Source organism: Molossus molossus, unplaced genomic scaffold (genome assembly GCF_014108415.1).
Source record: "Molossus molossus isolate mMolMol1 unplaced genomic scaffold, mMolMol1.p scaffold_m16_p_3, whole genome shotgun sequence".
Classification (NCBI taxonomy): domain Eukaryota; kingdom Metazoa; phylum Chordata; class Mammalia; order Chiroptera; family Molossidae; genus Molossus; species Molossus molossus.
This window is the reverse complement of record NW_023425366.1, coordinates 90065900-90088038: the sequence shown is the minus strand read 5'-3', so window position 1 is coordinate 90088038 and position 22139 is coordinate 90065900. Positions and strand designations below refer to the sequence as shown.

General features: G+C 40.0%; 1 protein-coding gene and 1 pseudogene across 4 annotated transcripts in view; both read left to right on the top strand.

Annotated features, from left to right (window-relative positions):
• The first annotated feature begins 1312 nt into the window (after positions 1 to 1312).
• On the top strand, positions 1313 to 2037 carry LOC118642771 (annotated as a pseudogene).
• Positions 2038 to 10761: 8724 nt separating this feature from the next.
• CEP120 (centrosomal protein 120) overlaps positions 10762 to 22139 on the top strand; it is a 69441-nt gene continuing 58063 nt past the window's right edge. Inside the window, exons 1-4 of one of the 4 annotated variants that reach the window (XM_036278821.1) lie at positions 10762 to 10901; positions 14802 to 14958; positions 17026 to 17140; positions 20222 to 20363. In XM_036278821.1, coding sequence (XP_036134714.1) covers positions 10853 to 10901; positions 14802 to 14958; positions 17026 to 17140; positions 20222 to 20363 — 463 coding nt within the window. In that variant the 5' untranslated portion in view covers positions 10762 to 10852. Of the gene's footprint in view, positions 10902 to 10922; positions 11515 to 12684; positions 12709 to 14801; positions 14959 to 17025; positions 17141 to 20221; positions 20364 to 22139 lie in introns of those variants that run through there. The other 3 variants (XM_036278824.1, XM_036278822.1, XM_036278823.1) reach the window with 3 other exon arrangements.

Here is a 22139-nt window from a genome sequence, read left to right as displayed (position 1 = left end):
ATTTTAATCTAATTAGAATGTTTTGAGGGGAAGAGGACTCATAAACCAAATACTTCAATAAGTGAAATTTTGATCAAAATGGATAACATATCGTTGAATATAGCCATGTTTGGTTTGAGTAGACTGGGAGAGAAAGGAGTATGGAATAACTTTGTCTGGTTACTGGGTACCAGATTAAAATATGTTGTTTGATTTAAATGGATTTAAAGTTAATGAATGCAAGGAAATGCTATGAGGTTCTACCTTTTCATATCAAAATGATAACATTAGGCACCCATACTCATGAGAACCAGGTTTGGTAGGGAGAATGCTAACTGATCTAGGCAGAAGCACTTTAGGGAAAAGGACAAGAAGAAAAGAAACCTGACCACGTGTGTAAAACGAGCACTCCCGAAGCTCTGCTCTTAGAAGTGGTAAGTTACCTATTTAGATGGGATGATAATTGGGTCCAATGCATTTGTTATACCATTTAATACGTTTTAAATGGAAGCAAACTCAAGTCCTGGAATGTCTGCTCAGTTGTTCTAAATTTCGAAGCTTACTTCAATTTAAAAAAAAAAAAATCACCAGTGAACTTGACTGAACATAGATATATGATAAATTTATTCAATTCCTCTAATTAAGTTCAGAGTTAAATTTTCCAAGATAGACAGCGAGGTAAATTTGGGTATTTGAAATTTGAAGAAACTCCTGGGAATCTTGTGCTGCTATTTTGGTCCAGGTAAGAAATAGAAGAAAGTCCTTGAAAACTTTTGATTTCTACACTAAAAAAAAAAAAAAAAAGAGAAAGTATAAAGTTTGACAAAAGTAGAAAGCTAGTAGACAAATATGACAAACCAATATTATAGCATTTTATTTTAAAGAAATAAATAGTCCAATAAAATGTTTAATATTTTGATAAATGTACTGTATAATAGAGAATGTTAGTCAAACATACCATACCATGTTAGGTTTAGAGTCCACCTACTGGTTAAAATCCATTATAGTTCTGTCCATTCATTCAACAAATATTTATTGAATGCCTATTGTGCCAAGCACTATTCTAGACCCTAGGGATAGAGAATTGAACAAACAAGGTCCCAGTCTCATGGAACTTAATTAATAGATTGTACTTCTTTAGACTTGAGGTATTAACATAATGACTTACTAATTTAAACAAGAATTTGGGATTCACTGTATCAAAACAATGTTAAAATTTCCAATAAGAAAATAATAACAAACAAGTAATAAAATGTCCTTTTAACTTCACCCTGCTGAGTAGATGTCATTGTGGTATATTTATATTCCCTGATAGATAACAAAAACCACTGCGATGTTTGATCCATTTTCTTAGGAAGATTGGTGTGATATGAAGACACAACTATGTTCAATATAAGCAATATTGGAAAAACACCAATCAGGAGAACTCAAGGAACCATAATCACGTCTGATGGTCTCAAGGGTTGTATTTTTGAAGTGAGCCTGGCTGATATGCAGAATAAGGAAGTTGCATTTAGAACATTCAAGCTAATTACTGAGGATGTTCAGGGCAAAAACTATCTAATTTCCATGGCAAGGATCTTATCAGTGACAAAATGTGCTCCGTGGTCAAAAACTGGCAGATCATGGCTGAAACTCCTGTTGATGTCAAAACTACCTTTCACTTATTCTGTGTTGGTTTTACTTAAAAACACCAAAATTGGATTAGGAAGACCTCTTATGCTCAGCATCCATAGGTCCACCAAATCCAAAAGAAAGTGATGGAAATCATGACTGGAAAGGTGCAGACAAGTGACTTAAAAGAAGTGGTCAATAAATTGATTCCAGATCTAGACAGTGTTAGAAAAGACATAGAAAAGCCTTGCTAATCAATTTATTCACCTCATGATGTCTTTGTTAGAAAAGTCAAAATGCTGAAGAAGCCCAAGTTTGAATTGGAAAAACTCGTGTTGCTTTATGGTAAAGGTAGCAATTCTGGAAAAGCTACTGGGGGTGAGACAGGTACTAAAAGTTAAACGAGCTCGTGGATATGAGCCCCCAGTCCAAGAATCTGTTTAAAACTCAGGCTTTTAATGGTGATAAATAAAAAAATCCTATTTGTTAAAAATAATTATTACTAGAACTAACTGACAAATGCATACTTTATAAAACATATTTAGAAAATACCTCTAATTGTATCATTGAGTATTGCTTTAAGTTCTGCAGATGTCTAGATTTTTTAACATTTCTTTCTTTCTTTTTTTTTTTAAATCCTCACCTGAGGATATTTTTCCCTTTATCTTCAGATAGAGTGGGAGGGTAAGAACATCGATGTGAGAGAGACACATCGACTTGTTGCCTCCCACACGACCCCAATCAGAGCCAGGGACTGAACTTCAACCGAGGTACCTTGACCAGAACTGAACCCGAGACTCTTTGGTCCATGGCTGACACTCTAACCACTGAGCCAAACCTGCCAGGGCTCTTTCTTTCTTATTTTAAGGACACTTCTTATCCTCTTTGCTTGTCAGGCTACTTGTGACACTGTCGATGAGAACTCAAATGAAACACAGAAGCTTAATACTGTCTCTCTCTCTCTTTTTTCGTTAATTCTTTCTCTCTTTCTCCCTTTAATTCTTGTAAGATAATCATATTTTTCAAGATTAACCCACTCCCTCTCTTCCTTGATATCCCTGCAAAATCATTTGTTTATAGTCATCTTAATCTTTGAACCTTTTCCCAAAGCATCACTGTAAACCTTCTTTTCTTTAGTCTAACAAATTATTTATTTTTCTATTGTTAAGAAGTTTCTGAAATCAAATAGATTACAAAGTGTTTCTTAACATATCAGAGAATGGCTGAACAAGACAATCTTAAACTTACATTTCTTGATCTGCACCAAATTATGTCTTCACCTTTGTCCTCTACACGTGTAGCAATTATGTCTCTATTACTTTCTATTACTGGTGCAGATATAATTTTAACATGGTTGTAAATTTAACTTTTCTTATTTAATTTTTTTTTTTTTTTTTTATCCTCACCCGAGGACATTTTTCCATTTTTTGTTCAGGTAGAGTGGGAGGGAGAGAGAGGAACAGAGAGAGAGAGAGAGAAACATCGATGTGAAAGGAACACATCAAGTGGCTGCCACCCGCCCAACGGACCAGGGCCGGGGACAAACTGCAGCCGAGGTACGCGCCCTTAGCGGGAACCGAACCCGGGTCTCTCAGGACCACAGGCCGACGCTCTAACCGCTGAGCCAAACCGGCCAGGGCTAACTTTTCTTATTTAACAAGAATTTATTGAGTTTCTACTACAAATGTACTCAAGACACTTTTCTGAGCACTAGGGATATGGTAATGAAGAAAACAGACATGTTCTCTAGTTTAGGGAAATTTACGTTCACTGATGGTTGGATAACAATAAATTTCTGCTTATTGTTAGAATAATTCAGTCAATGTTGCCATTGCAGACTCTTAGTCAAAAACTTAAAAAAAAAATCACTGCTTTTTACCTTGTATTATACTCTTATCTGGGACATTAATCATTTTATGATAAAAAAGCAATTAACATTTATAACAATTTATAGTATATACTAACATTCTGTTATCACACTCAACCCGAGGATTACCTCCCAGCTAAATGTCCAGCCATTTAAATTGGCAGTAACTAGAATATGGAAGTCAACCTTCTTCCTAAGACCTTTGTTCACTCTATTGAAATGATAATTTCAACATATAATTAGAATAATTATATTATTTTCCAATCCCATAGAGCATGCTGTGGAAGGAAAATATTACTTCCCCCTAGACATTGTATTTTCCTCTTTCACTAATACAAACAGCTTTTAAAGTCAATCTTACTCAAGAATATAAGTGAGGAACTTTACCAAGGGTCCACTGAATGACCCGTTAACTGGAGAGGAGGGTGACATGAATTGGGTTGGGTGGGGTGAAGGCTGGAGATGTAGTCCAAAACAAATTTCTTTGAAGCGTTATGTTTTATCTTTAAAAAACATGCTGTCTATTGTATCCGTATTGCTTCATGTTTGTTTTAATATAAAAACAATGTTTTAATGTTTTACCATTGACTAACCCGTGGTCACATGCGTACCCCAGCTTGAGAATCACTGGGCTAGCTTAACACAAGCACTCAGAAGACCTGAACTCTGACTGTTAGCAAATTGCTCCGCTTCTCCAACTTTAGATTTTCTTCTCTCTTAAAAAGTGATAAAATCCCTGCTTTACTCTCCACAGTGTTGCTGGAAAGATCAGAAGTCAATAGGATATCATTATTATCATTATTAATAAATCACTGGCTTGTTCAACAATCTGAACTTGGGTCAGAATAAATATGAAATGGTTCCATTTTTTTCTCCAGCTGGGCCCCATTGAGTCTCCTCTTCCCACGCCCCTAGGACAGCTTAGTCAGATTCCATAGCTTTTCTGATCAGTTCAGGCCAATGTCATTCACTTTAAAATTCCACCTCATTTCTGTTTGAAATTTCATCTCTTCCCATCCCTCCTCTTCCAGCAAAGTTTCCACCTAAGAGATTTGAGATTAGGAAACAAAAGGGATCAACTTTTTCATCCCCTCTCCTCTCTTCCTTCTGGGACCTCTGCTTCTCCAAAGAATTGGGGTCAGAGGTGGAGAAAGATTGCAAGTATCCCGACCTTAGCAGGCATAGGTGTGGTCCTCTCTTGTCTGTTGCTCTTTCTCTGTTCAAGATCCATCAGTCTCTGATGCACTTCAAGTGGTTCCCAGATGAATACTGAGTCTCTCCTGGAACACATGTGTGAATTATTTCTACGGGCAATGTTGGTGGGGATGGCATGGTAGTGGTGGTGGTGGTGGGCTTCCCAGTGCAATATATTCATTCTGTTCTGGGAGACCTTCCTAACTCAGTTACTTTTTACCCCTCCTAATCAACTGCTTCTGAAACTGGATCAGTTTCCATCTCGGATTCTATACCCCCACAGCATCTTGCTGCTGCCATCTCCTCAGCTAGTGGCCTGACCTCTTGGAGGTTCCTTGGGGTCCACTCCCTTTCACTCGGCTTGGAGTGAGGAGGGGAAGCCTGCCACCCTGTACAACAGGAAGAACTTCAGGCTTATCCTCTCAGAATACAGTGCTAGGAGGAGGCTGTACTGATGGTTGTAGGTAGCAAAGCCAGTGTGGTCACCTCTTACAACACCTGGGAGATGTGTCTGGGCCTTAGTGGGCTCGGGTGCTTTTCCTGATGAGGGAGACATGACACCTCTCTTTCATCCTTTGGGTCGTGGGTGATGACTCCAAGGCAACAAAGTTCACATTCAACATCCCGTGGCCTGTTCCACTTGTTAGAACCTGCTTGGAAGTGTACACATTTATGCAAATAAAAATATTATGTTGGCCTCACAGGCACATGCAATAATTTGGGAAAGTCAGTTTTGTGATGTACGCAGCCGTCAAGGCATAATGGCTTGGCTCTGTTACACCACTCGCCAAAATGTGTGACCAAGCTGGCGGGGGAGCTGTCTGCTCTCCCTGAGGGAAGACCAGAGAAGTGGAGAGAGGATGCTATCTTCCCTGAATCCAGGCCATATAGTTAGAGCCTTTCTTTGAATACAAGGGAAGGTTGTTTTTTGTTTTTTTTTTTTTTATTGTCAGTTGTTGTAATTTTTGTTGTTATAACATAGAGGTAGGGAAGAGTTTTGTAGCCTTTGGGTGTACTTGGGATATCAGCATTAAATGTAACCCTTGTGCCAGTGCCTTGTCCTACTGGAAACTCCGTGTTTCCATTTAGTGGGGTCAGACCTTTATGGGCCAAAGCACTCACCGGGCAGCCTGGGGGTTTTTCCACCAGACAGCTGAGTAGGCAGGCACCAGCTCGTCCTCCACTGTTGGCTTCAGTGTTTTGAAAGGAAGCTTTTTAAAGGGGGAAAAATATCGACACTCATCAGACATTACATAACAGGTGAATCAAAGTCCCACAAGGTCACATAGTGTTTCTCAGTGTCACAGTGGCAGGCCTCTCATTTGAGCATCTACCTTCTGTTCTACCCTCTACCCCTAAAATGAAGTCCTCTCGAAAGTCTCTGCCTCTAGCCTGCAGTCACCCTCCCAACAGCATCGTCTCTCCAAAGCAGCAAAGCAGCCTTTTCTGGTGGCCTGCAGCCCTGTCCCACTGCTCCAGAACTGTCCCCCAGCTCTGTCTGTGCTGTGTGGGGTGCAGGACATTCTCATGCCCTCTACTCTGCACCGCACTTCAGAGACAGCCACTGTCCACACCCACGGCAGGGTGGCTTGAGCTCGTCCAGCCAGCCTAGGTAACCCCGTGAAGCCTAGGCCACAAAGGAGGGAGTGCAAGAAATGCTGCTCTTCTCTAGACTCTTAAATTCAACCCCAAGCTCCTTCTGCCAGGAAACAGGAAATTCAACCTCAGTCTTCCCTGGGGCTCCCACCTCCACACACAAAGTGCTGTTCAAAGCTGCTGGGGTTCTGACATGGAGCAAATATTTGGGAAGGCCTTGCAAGTTTCTGCCCATGCTGGTCACCGATAAGTTGTCCATCACACAAGCAATCATGGTCCCTTGAAGTCTAGTGAGTCTGCGAATTCAGTGTCAAATTAGAAGCATAGGAACCCATGCCAGCGATGATGAATTGGGGCCTAAGATCCCACTTCCCTAGGGACCCCAAGGGGCCAGTACTTATTTCCGAAGTGTGGGTCCCCCGTCACTCTCCTGCATCCCTCTCCCTCCCAGCTTTAGGCATTTTCTGCTTCCTTCCTCACTACCCGCATTTCTCTCCCCTTCAGGCACCCGTTCTAACCACTTTAATGAATTTAGGCCGGAAGTAACAAACCTGTGGCTGGCAGAAGTTTTGGTTTGGCTCACGCAGTGTGTTTTGTTTGTTTGTTTAAGTGCAATTAGTTACCAGCATTTAAAAATTGGATGAGTTCACAAACAACTCTATAATTCTAGTTTCTTGTGGAAATTTGGGGGGAAGAGGGGGGTGGGGCTTTTACTGCAGGGCAATAACGCTCTGGGTCAGAGAAGGGCTATCCCTTCAGACAGCCCTGGGGCTCTGCTTCTGCTCCAGAACCAGCCCAGCCCACCTCCTTCCTTAGTTAACAGCACTTGACTTCGGGATGCTCTCCTGTGGTCTTTCACAAAAGCCAGGCAGACAGGCTATTTGGGAGGATATTGGCCCTAGAACATATGTATAGGCCAAGATGAGGGAGTATGGTTATCTTTGCTCCAAATTAACAATAAAAATGAGCTACCGCATTCAGGGATTTCATCATAGCCTAGGCCCCCCACAGAAGCAATGCCATTGAATCCTCGCAAAAACCATGTGCCATAAAGACTATTCATTCTATTTTGCCAAATGGGAAAACTGAGGTTCAGAGAAAAAGGACCTGGCCAAGTCACAAAGCTAATAAACTGTGGACTCTGCTACTGGGCTACTCGGCCTCATCATCTGTAGCCCTTCTTCAAGGGACTAAAGGCACCCACAGTGGTTGCCAAGTTTAATGAGATAAGAGCCTGGCTCGGAAGTCCAATCACCTTGGCACTAAGTGAATTCTAGTGACTTCCTTCTCTCCTGCTTCCTCTCCCAGAAGGAGGTTATTTTCTAAACACCTCTTGAAGGCTGGGGTCTGGCACCATGCTCTCATAAACAGCAGTTGTTCAATAGATGTGTTAATTTTATTAACCCTGGGTGCTTGCTTTACATTTTAATAAATGTGTGTGAGAATTTGTGTAGCAGGGAGGGGACAAGAAGAGAGAAGTGGCTGACGAAGGGGAACACAGCTCATGATCCTGCCTATGGCCACAGAAATTATTGAAAAGATAGAAAATATAGAGAAATACTGCAAGTAAAGTGTTTTCCCAAAATGCAAAATAGCAACAGAAAAAGAAAGCCTTAAAATGAGTCAAAATGCATTTTTTGGTGTGTATGTGTGCAAATTCATAAAGTAGAATGCTACCTAATATGAGAAGCTTTAAAGTTGCCAAACTAATAAATTCAGAAATAGGCATTTAATCAAAATTGTTGGTTTGCATTTACACATTTACAGTGTGATGAATCTCACATTGTCTAACAGACAAAACTTATATTTTATTAGCATTTAATTATGTATTTTGAAACAGTGATTGATGCTTCATAAGCTTATAACAAAATTTTCTCTTATGAATTTAAGTTACAATATAATGATCTATGTTAGAACTAAATTTACAACTGTTTAATATCACATATGAAAGAAAATTAATTATTGAATAACAGATAAGAAGGCTATAGATGCTGATAGAATTATAATTCCATTTCTAGATAAGACAGATAGGAAACTTTGTGTCATTGATTTTGTATAGTCTGTTAAAATCAACAACCCAACAACACTCTGACAATTAGGTTGATTTTTCAGTAGCTGTGATGAGATGATTTTATATGTACAGTAATAGTGGGGCTTGGGGGAGGAGGGCAGATGGAGGTCCAGGAAAGGAAATTATGTGAAATTTTACTATGTGTAAAGTTTCTTAATTAATTTTAATGATTTGTCAGATTTTTTTCTGACTGAAGTTATTCTCTGGTATTCAGTGTGTGTTTAAAACCTAGATTTTAAGCCCTGCTGGATATCTTAAAGCAAAACAACAAGGTATATTGATGGCAGTTCCTAGTTCTTTTACGACTACTACTTAAGGTCTACTTAAGGTCTAAGATTGTTCCTATAAAAAGATAGTAATTAAATGGCATTTATCACATGTAAGTTCTGAACTAAGGATGTATGTATACTACCATTGTATAGCTGAAACTGAGGTTCAGAGAGGTAAAATGACTTGCCTAAGGTCATCCAGCATGGAAGTGGCTGAGGTAAGTCCCAAACCCTGATCTCTTGGAGCATTCTTTCCATAGGAGACACTGTCTCATTGCTTTGGCCTCCCTTCATCTAGTAGAATTTAATGCCAAGTAATGTTTTATACCACTTGTATTTTGCTTGTTGCTAATTTTCTTTAGTGTTGTCAGTGTGAACATATTTGTTAGACTTCTCAAGATATGTTAAATACAACACTGGTATTGCATAAACAAAATTTAGGCTGTGATCAACTCTACAGGATACATGACAAGTTGCTTCAATGACGTTTCAAGGAAAACTAAGTGGCAGTGAATACCTATAGATCAAAAGAGACAAGAGACAGACCAGCCAAATGCATCATGTTTTGGAACTTGTTTGGATCCTATTTCGAACAAACAAACTAAAAAACAATTATTAGCCAATTGGGAAAATTTAAACAATGTTGATTTAATGGTATTTAGTAGTTATTGTTAACTTTTATGTGTAATGTTGGAATTGTGGTTAAGTATCTAATTTAAGATATTTTAAAAAATCTTTATCTTTTAGAGGTACATATTGAAAAAGGTATATTGATATTGTGTTAGGGAATGCCTTAGAAAATTATGCATCAGGTGAAGATAATTGGTCTTTAGTTGGTAATTGTTGAAGCTGTGTGCTGGGCACCTGCTGGTTCATTATATTATTCTGCCTACTTTTGAGTCTGTTTCACATCTTCCACAAAAGAATGCCGTTGTTTAACTCTGAACCCAAAGTAGATCATTACTTTGATTTTAAATTGCATAATGCCTCATTTCAGGAATGCCCCTGAAGGGGACAGAAAGGGTCTTAGAAGTAATTTAGTCCAATCTCTGCACCCGCTTCCTTTTCTTTTGGGCACAAATTGGAAGGTGAAGGAGTGGTGATGGGGGGTGGGGGATGGGCGGATTGGTCTCTCCTCCTCCCCCCCCTTCCAAGGTCCAGTTTCAAGCTGGATAACCTCCAAAAGATTTCTAATCTTTCCTAAACTAGAGCCTGAATTAGAGGGGGTGGGGGGTAGATGTAAAGGGAAAAATGTCGGTTGATAACATTTAGACGCTTTGTTTAATTTTTGGTCTTGATTTTGCTGGTTAATTACTTTCCGGTCACAGAGTAGACGAACGTATACCTTTAATTTTTCTGCCCACGTGACAGTGTTTTTGTTTTAGGGTAATTCTTGCTGTACAGGAAATTCTCGGAGAGCTGACGTCACCACCACCAGTTACAGTAATTACCGTAATGTCGCTGCTTGTTTTCGAAGCTTACAAACTTGAGGTGCTGCGCCAGGGCAATGTTAGAATTCAGACTTAAGTCATCATTTTTCTGTGATTTGGTTTTTAGGCAGTGTTGACACTGGGGACCTGAACAGAGCTAAATTGAAACAAAATCTCTATTGATGTATTTCCCAGGTTGTGTCCAGGACATAAAGCCGAGAGTACTTCACGCTCACACTCCTCATAGGGGAACTACTGGAAGCGTTGACTGCAGTAGTGCGCCTGCGCAGCTGGTTGCCACCAAATCGCCCGCCTTTCCCCGTCTGGCTAGCAGGGGGCGCTGTGAGGCAATGGACTAGTCCTCTCCCTAGGGCTCTGGAACCAAGCGTAAAAGGGCAGGAGGCGAAGCCGGCTGAGGGGCGTTCTATCCTCGACTGCCCTGGTCTCTATGGCCTTTGTCCTCCAGCCTTCCCGGGGCACTAGGCCTGCGGGCCTGGTTGCTAGGCGGAAGCGGGGCGCGGCGGCGGCCGCGGCGGCTGCCCGGGTGTTTGAAAAGCGGGTAGGCAGGCGGCAAAAGGTCGGCAGGCGGCGGGCTCGTGTCTGGTTGCGGGCTGGCCCGGCCGGGCGGCGGAGCGGTCTTTTGCCTTGAGTCGGGCAGGGTTAGAAGCCGGGCGCGCTGCAGGCGACAGCAGGGCCGGGTCGCAGAGCTGGTTCCGGCGTCAGGGCCGGGGAGCGGGAGGTGGAGGTCCCGCGGGCCGTCGCGGGCTCCCCGAAACTCACCTAGGCCCCCTTCCCTCCAGCCGACCCCGCCTGCGGGCCGCAGACCGCCACCATGGTCTCCAAATCCGACCAACTGCTCATCGTCGTGTCCATCCTAGAAGGTGAGCGGCTCAGGACTTCGTTTTGCAACTGCTGCTTCCTGAATTTTAACGGAGTGGTTGGGAGCGAGTCTTCGTGAACCCTAAGGACCTTGTCATCTTTGCTTTTGTGGTCCCCGAAGACCTGTTCAGAGTTGTACGTGGTGAGGCCTGTTAGGCAATTGATTTAAAAGCCTCTCAAGGGAGTATGAGCGCTATTAAGGATAGGTGATATTTAGCGTGACTAGCTGTAGCTCCAGAGAATGTAGGAAAAACGATTTCCAGCCGAAGCAGCATGTCGATGACTTTTATACATGAGCCGAAAGTGTGCCTGGAAAGCACGTTCTGTTCTGCGACCTCCCCGTAACAGCATTTGCAAGACTTTTCCTTTGACTCGAATGCATGTTCCTGCAGTTTCAGAATGTATTGGAGGCCACACAAGACTTGATGGAGGACTTAGAGGTTGTCAAGAGGGTCTGTTATATATGCCCTGAAGTTTGGTTTGTTGACTGAGTGACATTTGTTTGGTGGAGGCTCACTGAGTGTCCGGCACTGTGCTGGGAATGTAAGAATAAAATAATGCTGGCTCTAAAAGCCAAGGATGCAGCATGGAGAATGTGTGAACAAATTAATTAGGGTAAGGAAGAGGGAATAACCACCTTCGGGGATGCTGGGGAAGGTTCCCCCTGGGAGGTGACATTTATTTGGGTCTTAAAGGATGGTTAGGAATTTGTCAGGTGAAAAAAGGAAGGAAGGGGCATTCTGGGCAAAGGGAAGCACAAAGAGCACTTAAGGTATGGGCGAGTAAGGCAGGTTCTGTGATTGCTTAAATTCATTGTGGTTGGAGAGCACATTGCAGGGGAGGGCACAGCATGGGAGTTGATAGGTGAATTGAGGACAGGTTATGAATAACATGCAAGGAGTCATGAGAGGGCCAGAGGCATGGCTGCCCCCCCCCCTCCCCACCATGGGAGGTATTTTGTGGTGACCTGGCACTTTTCAAGGGGTGAGAGGGAAGTAAACATTGTAAACCTAATTTTTGAGTTTTGGAGCAGTAGAGTGACAGGAAGCCATAAAGAATTGGGACAGTTTTAACTGTTAGGTTATTAATTGTTTAAAGCCATAGGACTGAAATCCCATGATCATTTTGTTAACAAAAGCTTTTGGACTTAGAATGGTGTCCCATGTTATGAGGAAATGGAAATAGGAGGCAGTCTCTTTCCCTTCAATGATGTTGGATCTTGTTGACTTGGGAATATCAAGTTAATGTGCAGGACACAGTATGTTGGGGTATACTATATTGAAATATGTGATATGAGCTATGAATGTAGGTTTTGGGGGTGGGTGGGGATGCTGGCTGAAGTGCTTTGAATGGTAAGTAGGCTTTCAATAGATGGATAGAAGAAAGTCATTCCAGGCAGTTGGACAACCCAGGATGATGTGGGCATGAACATGGTAGTTGGGGCAGTAAAGAGATCAGCAGATGAGCAGGGTAGAGGAAGGTGAATATTTAAGAATACCATGGTAAGAAATAAGCTTGTATAACTACAGTGTACAGGCCTTGGAGGATTTTGAAAGACAAATAGTTTTTAATGTGCTAAATAACAGGGAGGCGGCATATGTCCTAAGTAGGATAAAGTGTTTTGCAAGTTTTAGTAGCAGAGTGCAGGGAAGAAAACCTGGAATCAGGGATGTCAGTTAGGTGTTGCCACAAGCATGTCTAAAGCTGTCATTTGGTCCTTCCTCCAAACTGTTCCTCCTCTTGTGTTTGTAATTCTATTCATCATAACGTTGCTGTTACTTCAAGCCAAGAATCTGGGAGTCATAGCAGGTACTTCACATAAACTTTTAAAAGAATGAACTTCCATTGTGAGTGTCCTGCTTTGGGGCCCTCATTAACCATCTAATCTATTGCAATAGTCTTTTCAGTAGTCTGTTTCATAAGTGTTTTCTTCCTTTCTAGAATCTACTGTCCACATTACTCTCTGGGGATACTTCTTCTGAAATGCATATCTCATTTTCTTAAAATCCTTCGGTGTCCTAGAAGAAAATGTCTGTACCTAGAATAGCATACCCTCTGTGTTAGACCACTTGCATATCGTTCAGCCTCATCTCCCTTCCTGCCACCTATTCATATGTTCCCAGTCCTGTATGTATTGAGCTGCTTGCAGTTTCTTTCTTTTTTTTAAACAGCTTTATTTATTTATTATTATTATTATTTTTATCCTCACCCGAGGACATTTTTTGTTCAGATAGAGTGAGGGAGAGAGAGAGAGAGCGAGAAACATCGACGTGAAAGGGACACATCGAGTGGCTGCCACCCGCACAACCCAACCAGGGCCGGGGACAAACTGCAACTGAGGTACGTGCCCTTAGTGGGAACCGAACCCGGGTCTCTCTGGACCGCAGGCCGACGCTCTAACTGCTGAGCCAAACTGTCCAGGGCCTGCTTGCAGTTTCTTGACTACACTTCTAGAAATGCCCTTTCTTTGAAAGAAAATGGGTCTCTACATGAGCAGAATTTGGGCTATGTACTGAATTTTAAGGATGAAAAAGACAGGGTTTCTGTTCTCTGGGTATTCTGTCTTGGGATGAGGCAGGCACCCATTTATTGCACACATAGCCTCTGTTCTCAAGCTTATTGGAGGTTATAGTTATGACACTCTGAAATATAGGTTTTTCTGACATGTGAAATTCATTTGGGGAACCTAGTGATATTTTAGAGCAGCTGAAAATGAGGTCCAGAGAGAAACTTCTGTGCGTGCTAATTGGGAGAGCCAGGGCATATGTAGCAAGATTCCTACCAGGAAGTTTCAGTGAGAGCCTCAGGTGAAACTCACAGGTTTCGAATCAAGGTCTTTCTCATCAGTTTAATTCCTAACTAAGTGTGTCCCAGGGTGAGTAGCAGCAGAATGAATTTACTTAACAGTGATTAAAACTCCCCCTACCAAGATCTGCCTCACCAGACCTATAAACAGGTTGACTATAAGGCTCTTACTACTTCCTTAGTTCTTTAGCTTCTTGTTTTCAGTGTTTTGTTTCTTTCCACTAGACCCTCCACTTGCGGGATGGGGAGATGGTAGCAATTAAACTTGCAGCCCAGGTATGTGCCCTTGATGGGGAATCAAACCTGCGACCCTTTGGTCTGTGGTCCCATGCTCTAACTGCTGAGCCAAACCATCCAGGGCTGTTTTACTTTTTTTTGCATCTCATCATCTGACATATCTGTCATTGAATATGCCTTCAGTAAACAGTCAGGGAACAGGGTCAGGCACTATAAATGAAATGTGATGCGTAGATAGAATACTTTAATATTTCTTAAAAATATACATTGTTCTTGAGAATAGAATTAATGAATGTGCTTATTTTTCTTTAGCTAATTTGCAAAGTTTTCTTAACTAGGAATATTAATATGCAGGTAAATTTGTTTTTGCTAATTTGATTATTTACTAACTTTCCATATAACTTTGTTCTGTATTAAGTACTGGTATGGTAATATCTAAAATTGGTGTAATCACATTTTGAACTCTTTATTTCTAAATATTATTGAGATCATTGCTGCTCAAAGTGTGAACCAAGGGCAACAGAATTGACATCCCTTGTGATCTTGTTAGAAATGCAGACTCTCAGGCCCAGCCAAGACCTACTGAACCAGTATCTACAGTTTTACAGGGTCTTAGGAGATTCATACGCACATTAATGTTTGAGAAGCACTAATTTCTAAATTATAGCTTTAAATTTGATTTATGTTTTTAATGAACACTGAATTTGAGTGCATATGTGCACATGTGTTAGCAAGGTAGTTTATGGAATATATGATAAGTCAACTACTCTTAACGTATAATACATTTTTAAAATACATGCTAAATGATCACATTTGAGTTTTGTATACTTCTGATTAACCTGTACAGTGTCTTTTTCCAGGTCGCCATTTCCCGAAACGTCCAAAGCATATGCTTGTAGTAGAAGCAAAGTTTGATGGAGAACAGTTGGCTACTGATCCCGTGGACCATACTGACCAGCCAGAATTTGCTACCGAGTTAGCCTGGGAAATTGATAGGAAGGCACTCCATCAGCACAGGTGACTGTTATTTTCAGTTTGTTCTGTTCTTTTTTCAGGCTATTGTAAATAAATAAATTTTTATATATATTATTAGGTTATAGTAATAAAAAAAAAAAACACTCAACAAATGTTATTATTAATGTGCCAGGAAATTTTGAAAGTACTTTGCAACAATAATTCATTGAAAAATCGGAACAACCTTGTGAAGTAGATATTTTTATGTTCCCATATTACAGATAAGAAACCTGAGGTCTAAGAGGCAAAGTAACTTGCTCTAAGTTAGTCAGCTGGGTAGTGGCAGAGCCCAGGCAGTCCAGCACCAGACCAGAGTCTAAGCTTTTAGCCACTGTACCTAGCTTTTTTTTTTTTTGTATAGTGTATGAGAGAATAGATATTCTGTCCTAGGAGTGCTATAATGATGCCTACTCAATATTAAATATGCTTTGGAACTACTTGTAACTTCTATTCATTTATTGTATATTTTAACTCGCTTGTCAAGGATATAGAGATATGTAGGTAGTATAATTATATAAAGGACTCTTTCTAATTTTATACTTCATTTTAGACACTTAAACACTTTATTAGTATATAAAGCAGACTATAAATTGTAGCCTCTTATTTCAGATGACCAGAAGCAGACAAGAACACTGATACTTTTATTTTTAAAAGGTTTGAGTATAGCCCAGCCAATGTGGCTCAGTGGTTGAGCATTGACCCATGCACCAAGAGGTCGCCTATTCAATTCCCGGTCAGGGCACATGCCCAGGTTGTGGGCCTGATCCCCAGTGGGGGGGCATGCAGGAGGTGGCCAGTCAGTGTTCTCTCTCATTGATGTTTCTATCTCTCTCTCCCTCTCCTTTCCTCTCTCTCTAAAATTGATAAGAAAAAATAAATAAATAAAAGGATTGAATATATATTTCCTCTGAGAAACACACAATCACTTTGTACTTCCTCTTTCTTAGTACTAAATCAAATCAAAATGCAAAGTTAAAATGAGAGCAAGGAGAAATTTATGTCCTATTTTTGGGTAGATCAATCTATGGGTTTATTTGTAAGGGTATTAAATTCTTAAGAGAATATCAAAATTTTATATTTTCTTTCAGTGACTTCTGGAATATCTGCCTAGACAGAGTCCCGATATGAAATGTTTGTGCCTACATTGGTGATTGTGTTCACAATTTTGTTAGTGCCCGGTGGTACCAGTTTGAATGTATAGGCTAAGAAAATAACACAGATAAGTTGAATATATAAATGATGATTTTGTGCCAAGTGCAGGTTTTACAGTCATCCCACTAGATAAAAGTGATGACAAAATTTAGTCAGCTTACTGTAAGAACGCAGACGCAGAAGAATCCCTGCTGTACCAGTCAAGGTCATGCTCACAGAACACTGTCATATATTGCATTGAATTGCTGTTAATTTTAATGGTTTATGATTTATGATATTTAATTCCCTAGTTTATTTTGGTTTTGAACTACAAAAAGAGCTGTAAGCTTATATGTGCATTTATAGTTTAATGTGTGTGACAGTATAAAATTGTTGAAAAACAATTTAAAATTGGTCTTAATGAATAACGGTAATTTTTTACTTTAAAGAGTTCTGTACATTACAGAAGCTTGAAAAACACTGACCTAGATGACAGCTGCTTAGATGAGAGAGACTGGATTTTTGACATGTTTTGTCTATAGTTGGTATATAGATAAGTAGATAAAATTAATAGTTCTTGCCAATTGAGTTTTTTAGAAATTATGGAATCTTGATACTAGTAGGCAACTTTTTCAAGGGTAGTAGAAAATCACTTTAATATTAAGCAAAAGCTAGTCTGGCCGGTGTGGCTCAGTGGTTGAGCATCAGCCCATGCACCAAGTGGTCACTGGTTCAACTCCCAGTCAGGGCACATGCCCAGGTTGTGGGCCCGATTCCCTGTGGGGAGCATGCAGGAGGTGGCCAGATGATGTTCTCTCTCATTGATGTTTCTAGTTCTCTTTCCGTCTCCCTTTCTCTCTCTAAAAATAAATAAAGAAAAAAATATATATATATTAAACAAAAGCTATTTTACTTATCACGTAAATTGTTATGTTACAGGCTACAGCGCACTCCTATCAAACTCCAGTGTTTTGCCTTGGATCCTTTAACTTCAGCCAAGGAAACTATAGGTTACATTCTTCTAGACTTAAGAACGGCTCAAGAAACAAAGCAGGTACTGCCCTTTGATGTTTGATGCTGATTGTGTTAGACGGTTGTTTATATTTCTATATATATCAATCAGATTGATGGAGAGGTCATGGAATACTGGACCTGATGGATCATGGGCTTGAGCCAGCATGGCAGTTCTTCTGTTTTAGTTTGTGAATTTTATTTAGAAAATTATGACCTTCTCATCACTTCATTGACCTAGAACTTACCTTTCTCAAAGAAACTTTTCTCTGAGCTCAAACCTATGTCCAGGTTGCTGTTACCTGGACAGAAATCAGGTAACAATTAACAGCTGCAATTCCCAGAGCTTTGCTTTCAAAGATGGTCCTCTTCCACTGTCCTTGCTTCAGTGAATGGCCACTACTCTTCTTCCAGTTCTGCAAGCTAGAAATATAGAAGTCTTCCCTTTTCTGCCTCTGTAGCCACCCTTTCCAGTTAGTTTTTTCCGTGCTGATTCATCTATTCTTCTGTATTTTCCCTGCTAAACCTGAGCCGTCATTGTTTCTTACCTTGGCCGTCATACCAGCCTTCTAATTGGTTTGCCTGCTTCTTGCTCCTTGCACTCCGTACATAATAGAGTAAGTGAACTTATTGAAATCCACGTAATGCTATGGAAACAGCAGTGCCCCCTACCAAAGAAAGAAAAGAGAGACAACTCTGGGTCCTGATTTCTGTTCAGTGCTTTTTGTTATTGAAAATGTTTCTTCCTGTGTCTTTTTTAGCATTTTTTAACCTTTTTGTACATTATTGACTTTAAATATGTTTGTTTTTAGTTTTTTTTAATGTCTTTGTTTGGCACACTTTTTTAAAGAAAGTAAAAATATCTTATTTTAAAGTTCTCTGTTCTTGATTTGAATCTTAAATTAGGATTCTGTGAAGAAAGTATCTGTCATTAACATTTTTGCTGCTGATAGCATTGATATTTGCAAGTGAGGCAGTCAGCCTGGCCCAAATTCAGAATCATTCAAAAGAAATGGAAATTTTAAAATGCTTTAAAAAAGGACTTGTTTTTCTCCGATCCTTCGGTACTCATCACCAATCTGCTTCTAGGTCCTAAAAACGTTTTTTTTTCTTTAGTTTTGGACCAGAACCAGGGGTCATGCTTGTTCCCCTGATGTTTCTCTTACCCAACTTCTCTGCTGCAATGTGCAGGTGTCCAGGAGACACTTCCACAGGCACTTTAGTTACAGAGGACCAAGTCCTCTTAGGAGAGGACGTCTGAGCACACATCATGCCTCTACGTGCTCTTGTCATTTCTTTTCTCCTTGTCTCATCATTGAGGACTGTTTGCCATCATATTTGTGATTAAAGTTAAGAAATGTTTTAAGATCACATTATTTTTATTTATTTTTTTATCCTCAACCGAGGACATTTTTCCATTTTTTGTTCAGATGGAGGGAGAGCGAGAGAGAGAGAGAGATAAAGAAACATCGATGTGAAAGGGACACATCGAGTGGCTGCCACCCGCACGACCCAACCAGGGCCAGGGACAAATTGCAACCAAGGTACATGCCCTTAGCGGGAACCAAACCTGGGTCTCTCCGGACCACAGGCCAATGCTCTAACCGCTGAGCCAAACCGGCCAGGGCAAGATTACATTATTTTTAAAAAAAACAATTGTTGTCTTGCTTATTCTTTTGTTTGCCAGCAGAAATATGTGAAGCTGACCAGTAAAATATTTGATGTTAAAAATAATTTGATTTTCTGTAGATAAATATAAACAGAAAAATCCAGATTTGTTTTTCTGAGTTATACAACAAAAATAGATCATAAAGTCTATAAGTCGATAAAAGTATTTTTCAAGCAAGTAGATAAAATATTTTTTCAGGCTTGTATTAAAAATTAGAAAATATTTGTCATAAGAAGTGTAACAATAGCCCTGGCCGGTTTTGCTCCGTGGTTAGAGCGTTGGCCTGCGGTCTGGAGAGAGACCCGGGTTTGGTTTCCGCTAAGGGCATGTACCTTGGTTGTAGTTTGTCCCTGGGCCTGGTTGGGTCGTGCGGGTGGCAGCCACTCGATGTGTCCCTTTCACGTTGATGTTTCTCTCTCTCTCTCATCCTCTCTCTCCCTCCCACTCTATCTGAACAAAAAATGGAAAAATGTCCTTGGGTGAGGATAAAAAAAAAAAAAAAGAGTGTAACAATAAATACGTGTTGTCTTAAAAAGTACAACATAAAAGTACCACAACAAAATAACTTGGTCGTGAATTTTCTAAAAATCTGTTAATCCTATTTTACTTAGAAACAACTTATCAAACCAAAATAGCATTTTGCGTTTTGATCAGTGTAAGCACCAGACCATACCTTCACAGACAGAGGTCAGAGGAAGAATGCTGTTTCTAGGCGCTGAAAGGGTGCCCTGCTGACCAGTGGTTTCTGCACTAATGATACACGTGGTCCTGGGCCATGAGATTTTAAAGGCTGATTTTCTTACTGAATATCTGTGGTTACGTGAGGCCGGCCCCGGGGTGGGGGGGTGGGGGGTGGTAGTCAGGTAATTTAGGATACGGAACTTCATTCTGTGAGAAAGACTTTATATTTTAATATCTGTCAAATACATAGTTCAGAACCCAGAACTCAACCATTAGACCTGTCCTTTAGTATTGTGTTACTGTTTTTTAATTAACACTAGGCTTTTCTTTTCCTTGTTTGATATAAACAGAACACAGCAGAAATATGCCAGGAAGAAAATGTATAACAAAAAGTGAAAAATTAGGGGTTAGGGAAATGGAAAATTGGTAGTCTTTTCTGTTGTTGTTTAATGGATGAAGGGAGATTGAGAACATAAGAGTAAAGATAAAAAGAAGTATATTGTGTTTTCTTTAGTATATTATCTATTAAAGCACAGGAATAGAAGCAAGAAAGACACTCTAAACTTCTACTTCAAGAGGAAATTCAATTAGCTTCCTAAGCAGGATTAATTTCTTTTGAGAAAAAAGTGCAAGAAAATATTTTAATAGAGGAGAAAGTACTGAGAAATGACAGGAAATATATTTAGAACCTTATGGAACATGTCCCACTACTATTTATTCCCTATTAACTATTAAGGTGTTTTATTGTTGTTTTGTTTTGCTGTTATTTTCCAGGCACCAAAGTGGTACCAGTTGCTGAGCAATAAATACACCAAATTCAAGTCTGAAATACAGATCAGCATTGCTTTGGAAACAGATTCAAAGGCACCAGTGGATAGTTTTAAAGCAAAGGGAGCTCCCCCTCGAGATGGAAAAGGTTCGTGTGTCATCTCTAAGGACATTCTCCAAGAAGCTTCATCTCTGGATTAGAACTTTAGGGAGGGTGGTGGGGTGTTACTGGCAGACATATGCAGGCCTCCTGCACAACCCTAACCAGGGCCAGGCATCAAACCACAACCAAGGTATGTGCCTTTGACTGGAATTGAATGCACAACTCTGGTCCATGGGCCGATAATCTAACCGGTGAGCAAAACCGGCCAGGACAATAAATTTTATTTTTTAATCGAAAAATTGGAAAGTGTAGAGCATTCCCACGTAACCCTGTCCTCACATAAACACACTTCCTGCATTATCAACATCCCTCACCAGAGTGGTACATTCTTTATAATTAAGGAACTTACATTGACACATCATTATCACCAAAGTTCATAGTTTATGTTAGGATTCATTCTGTAGGTTTTGACATGTGTAATGACACACCCATGACTGTAGTATCTTACAGAATAGTTTCACTGCCCTAAAAATCCTCTGTGTTCTGCTTATTCATCACTCCCTAGTCTCTAACCCTTGGCAACCACTGATATTTTATCCCCTTAGTTTTTCCTTTTCCAGAATGTCACATTGTTAATTATACTGTATGTAGCCTTTCCACATTGTCTTCTTTCACTTGGTAATGTGCATTTAAGGTTCTTCCATGTCTTTTCATGCCTTGATAGTTCACTTCTTTTTAGCACTGAATGATATTACATTGTCTGGATATACCACAGTTTATTTATCCACTCACTTACTCTGCAGAACATCTTGGTTGCTTCTGAGTTTTGGCATTTGGGAATAAAGCTATTATAAATATCCGTGGGTAGGTTTTTGTGTATACATAAGTGTTCATTTCATTTGGGTAAATACCAAGGAGTATGATTGCTAGATCATATGGTTAGAGTATGTTTTTTGTTTTGTTTTGTTTTGTTTTTAATCCTCACCCAAGGATGTGTTTTTATTGATCTTTAGAAAGAGCGGAAGAGAGAGAGAGAAACATCAATGGGAGAGAGAAATATCAGTAGGTTGCCTCCCATACGTTAGCTAGGAATTGAACCGGCAACCTAGGTATGTGCCCTGATTGGGAATTGAACCCACCACCTTTAGGTGCATGGGACAATGGTCCAACCTACTGAGCCACTTGGCCAGGGTGAGTATGTTTAATTTTATAGGAAATTCCCAAACTATCTTCCAAAGTGGGTGTATCATTTTCCATTCCTACCGGCAATGAATGAGAGAGTTCTGTTGCTACACATCCATGTCAGCATTTGGTATTGTTACTGTTTTGGATTTTGGCCATTCTAATAGATGGGTAGTGTTATCTCGTTTTAATTTGCAATTCTATAATGATATATGGTGTTAACATCATTTCATATGATTACTTGCCATCTGTATATCTTTTTTAGTGAGGTGTCTGTTCAGTCTTTTGCCCATTTTTAGTTGGTTTGTTCTTGTAGTTTAAGAGTTTTTTGTTTTCGTTTTGTATATTTTGGAGAATAGTCCATTGTCATGTATCTCTTTTGCAAATATTTTTCCCAGTCTATGACTTGTCTTGTCATTCTCTTGACTTTGTCTTTAGTAGAGCAGACATTTTAAAAAATTTTATCAAAGTCCAGTTCATCACTTCTTTCATGGATTGTGCCTTTGATATCGTATCGAAAAAGTCATTAACATATCCAAATTCATATAGCTGTCTCCTGTGTTTTTTTCAAGGAGTCCTACAGGTGTTTGTTTTACACTTAGGTCTATGATCCATTTTGAATTAATTTTTGTGAAGGCT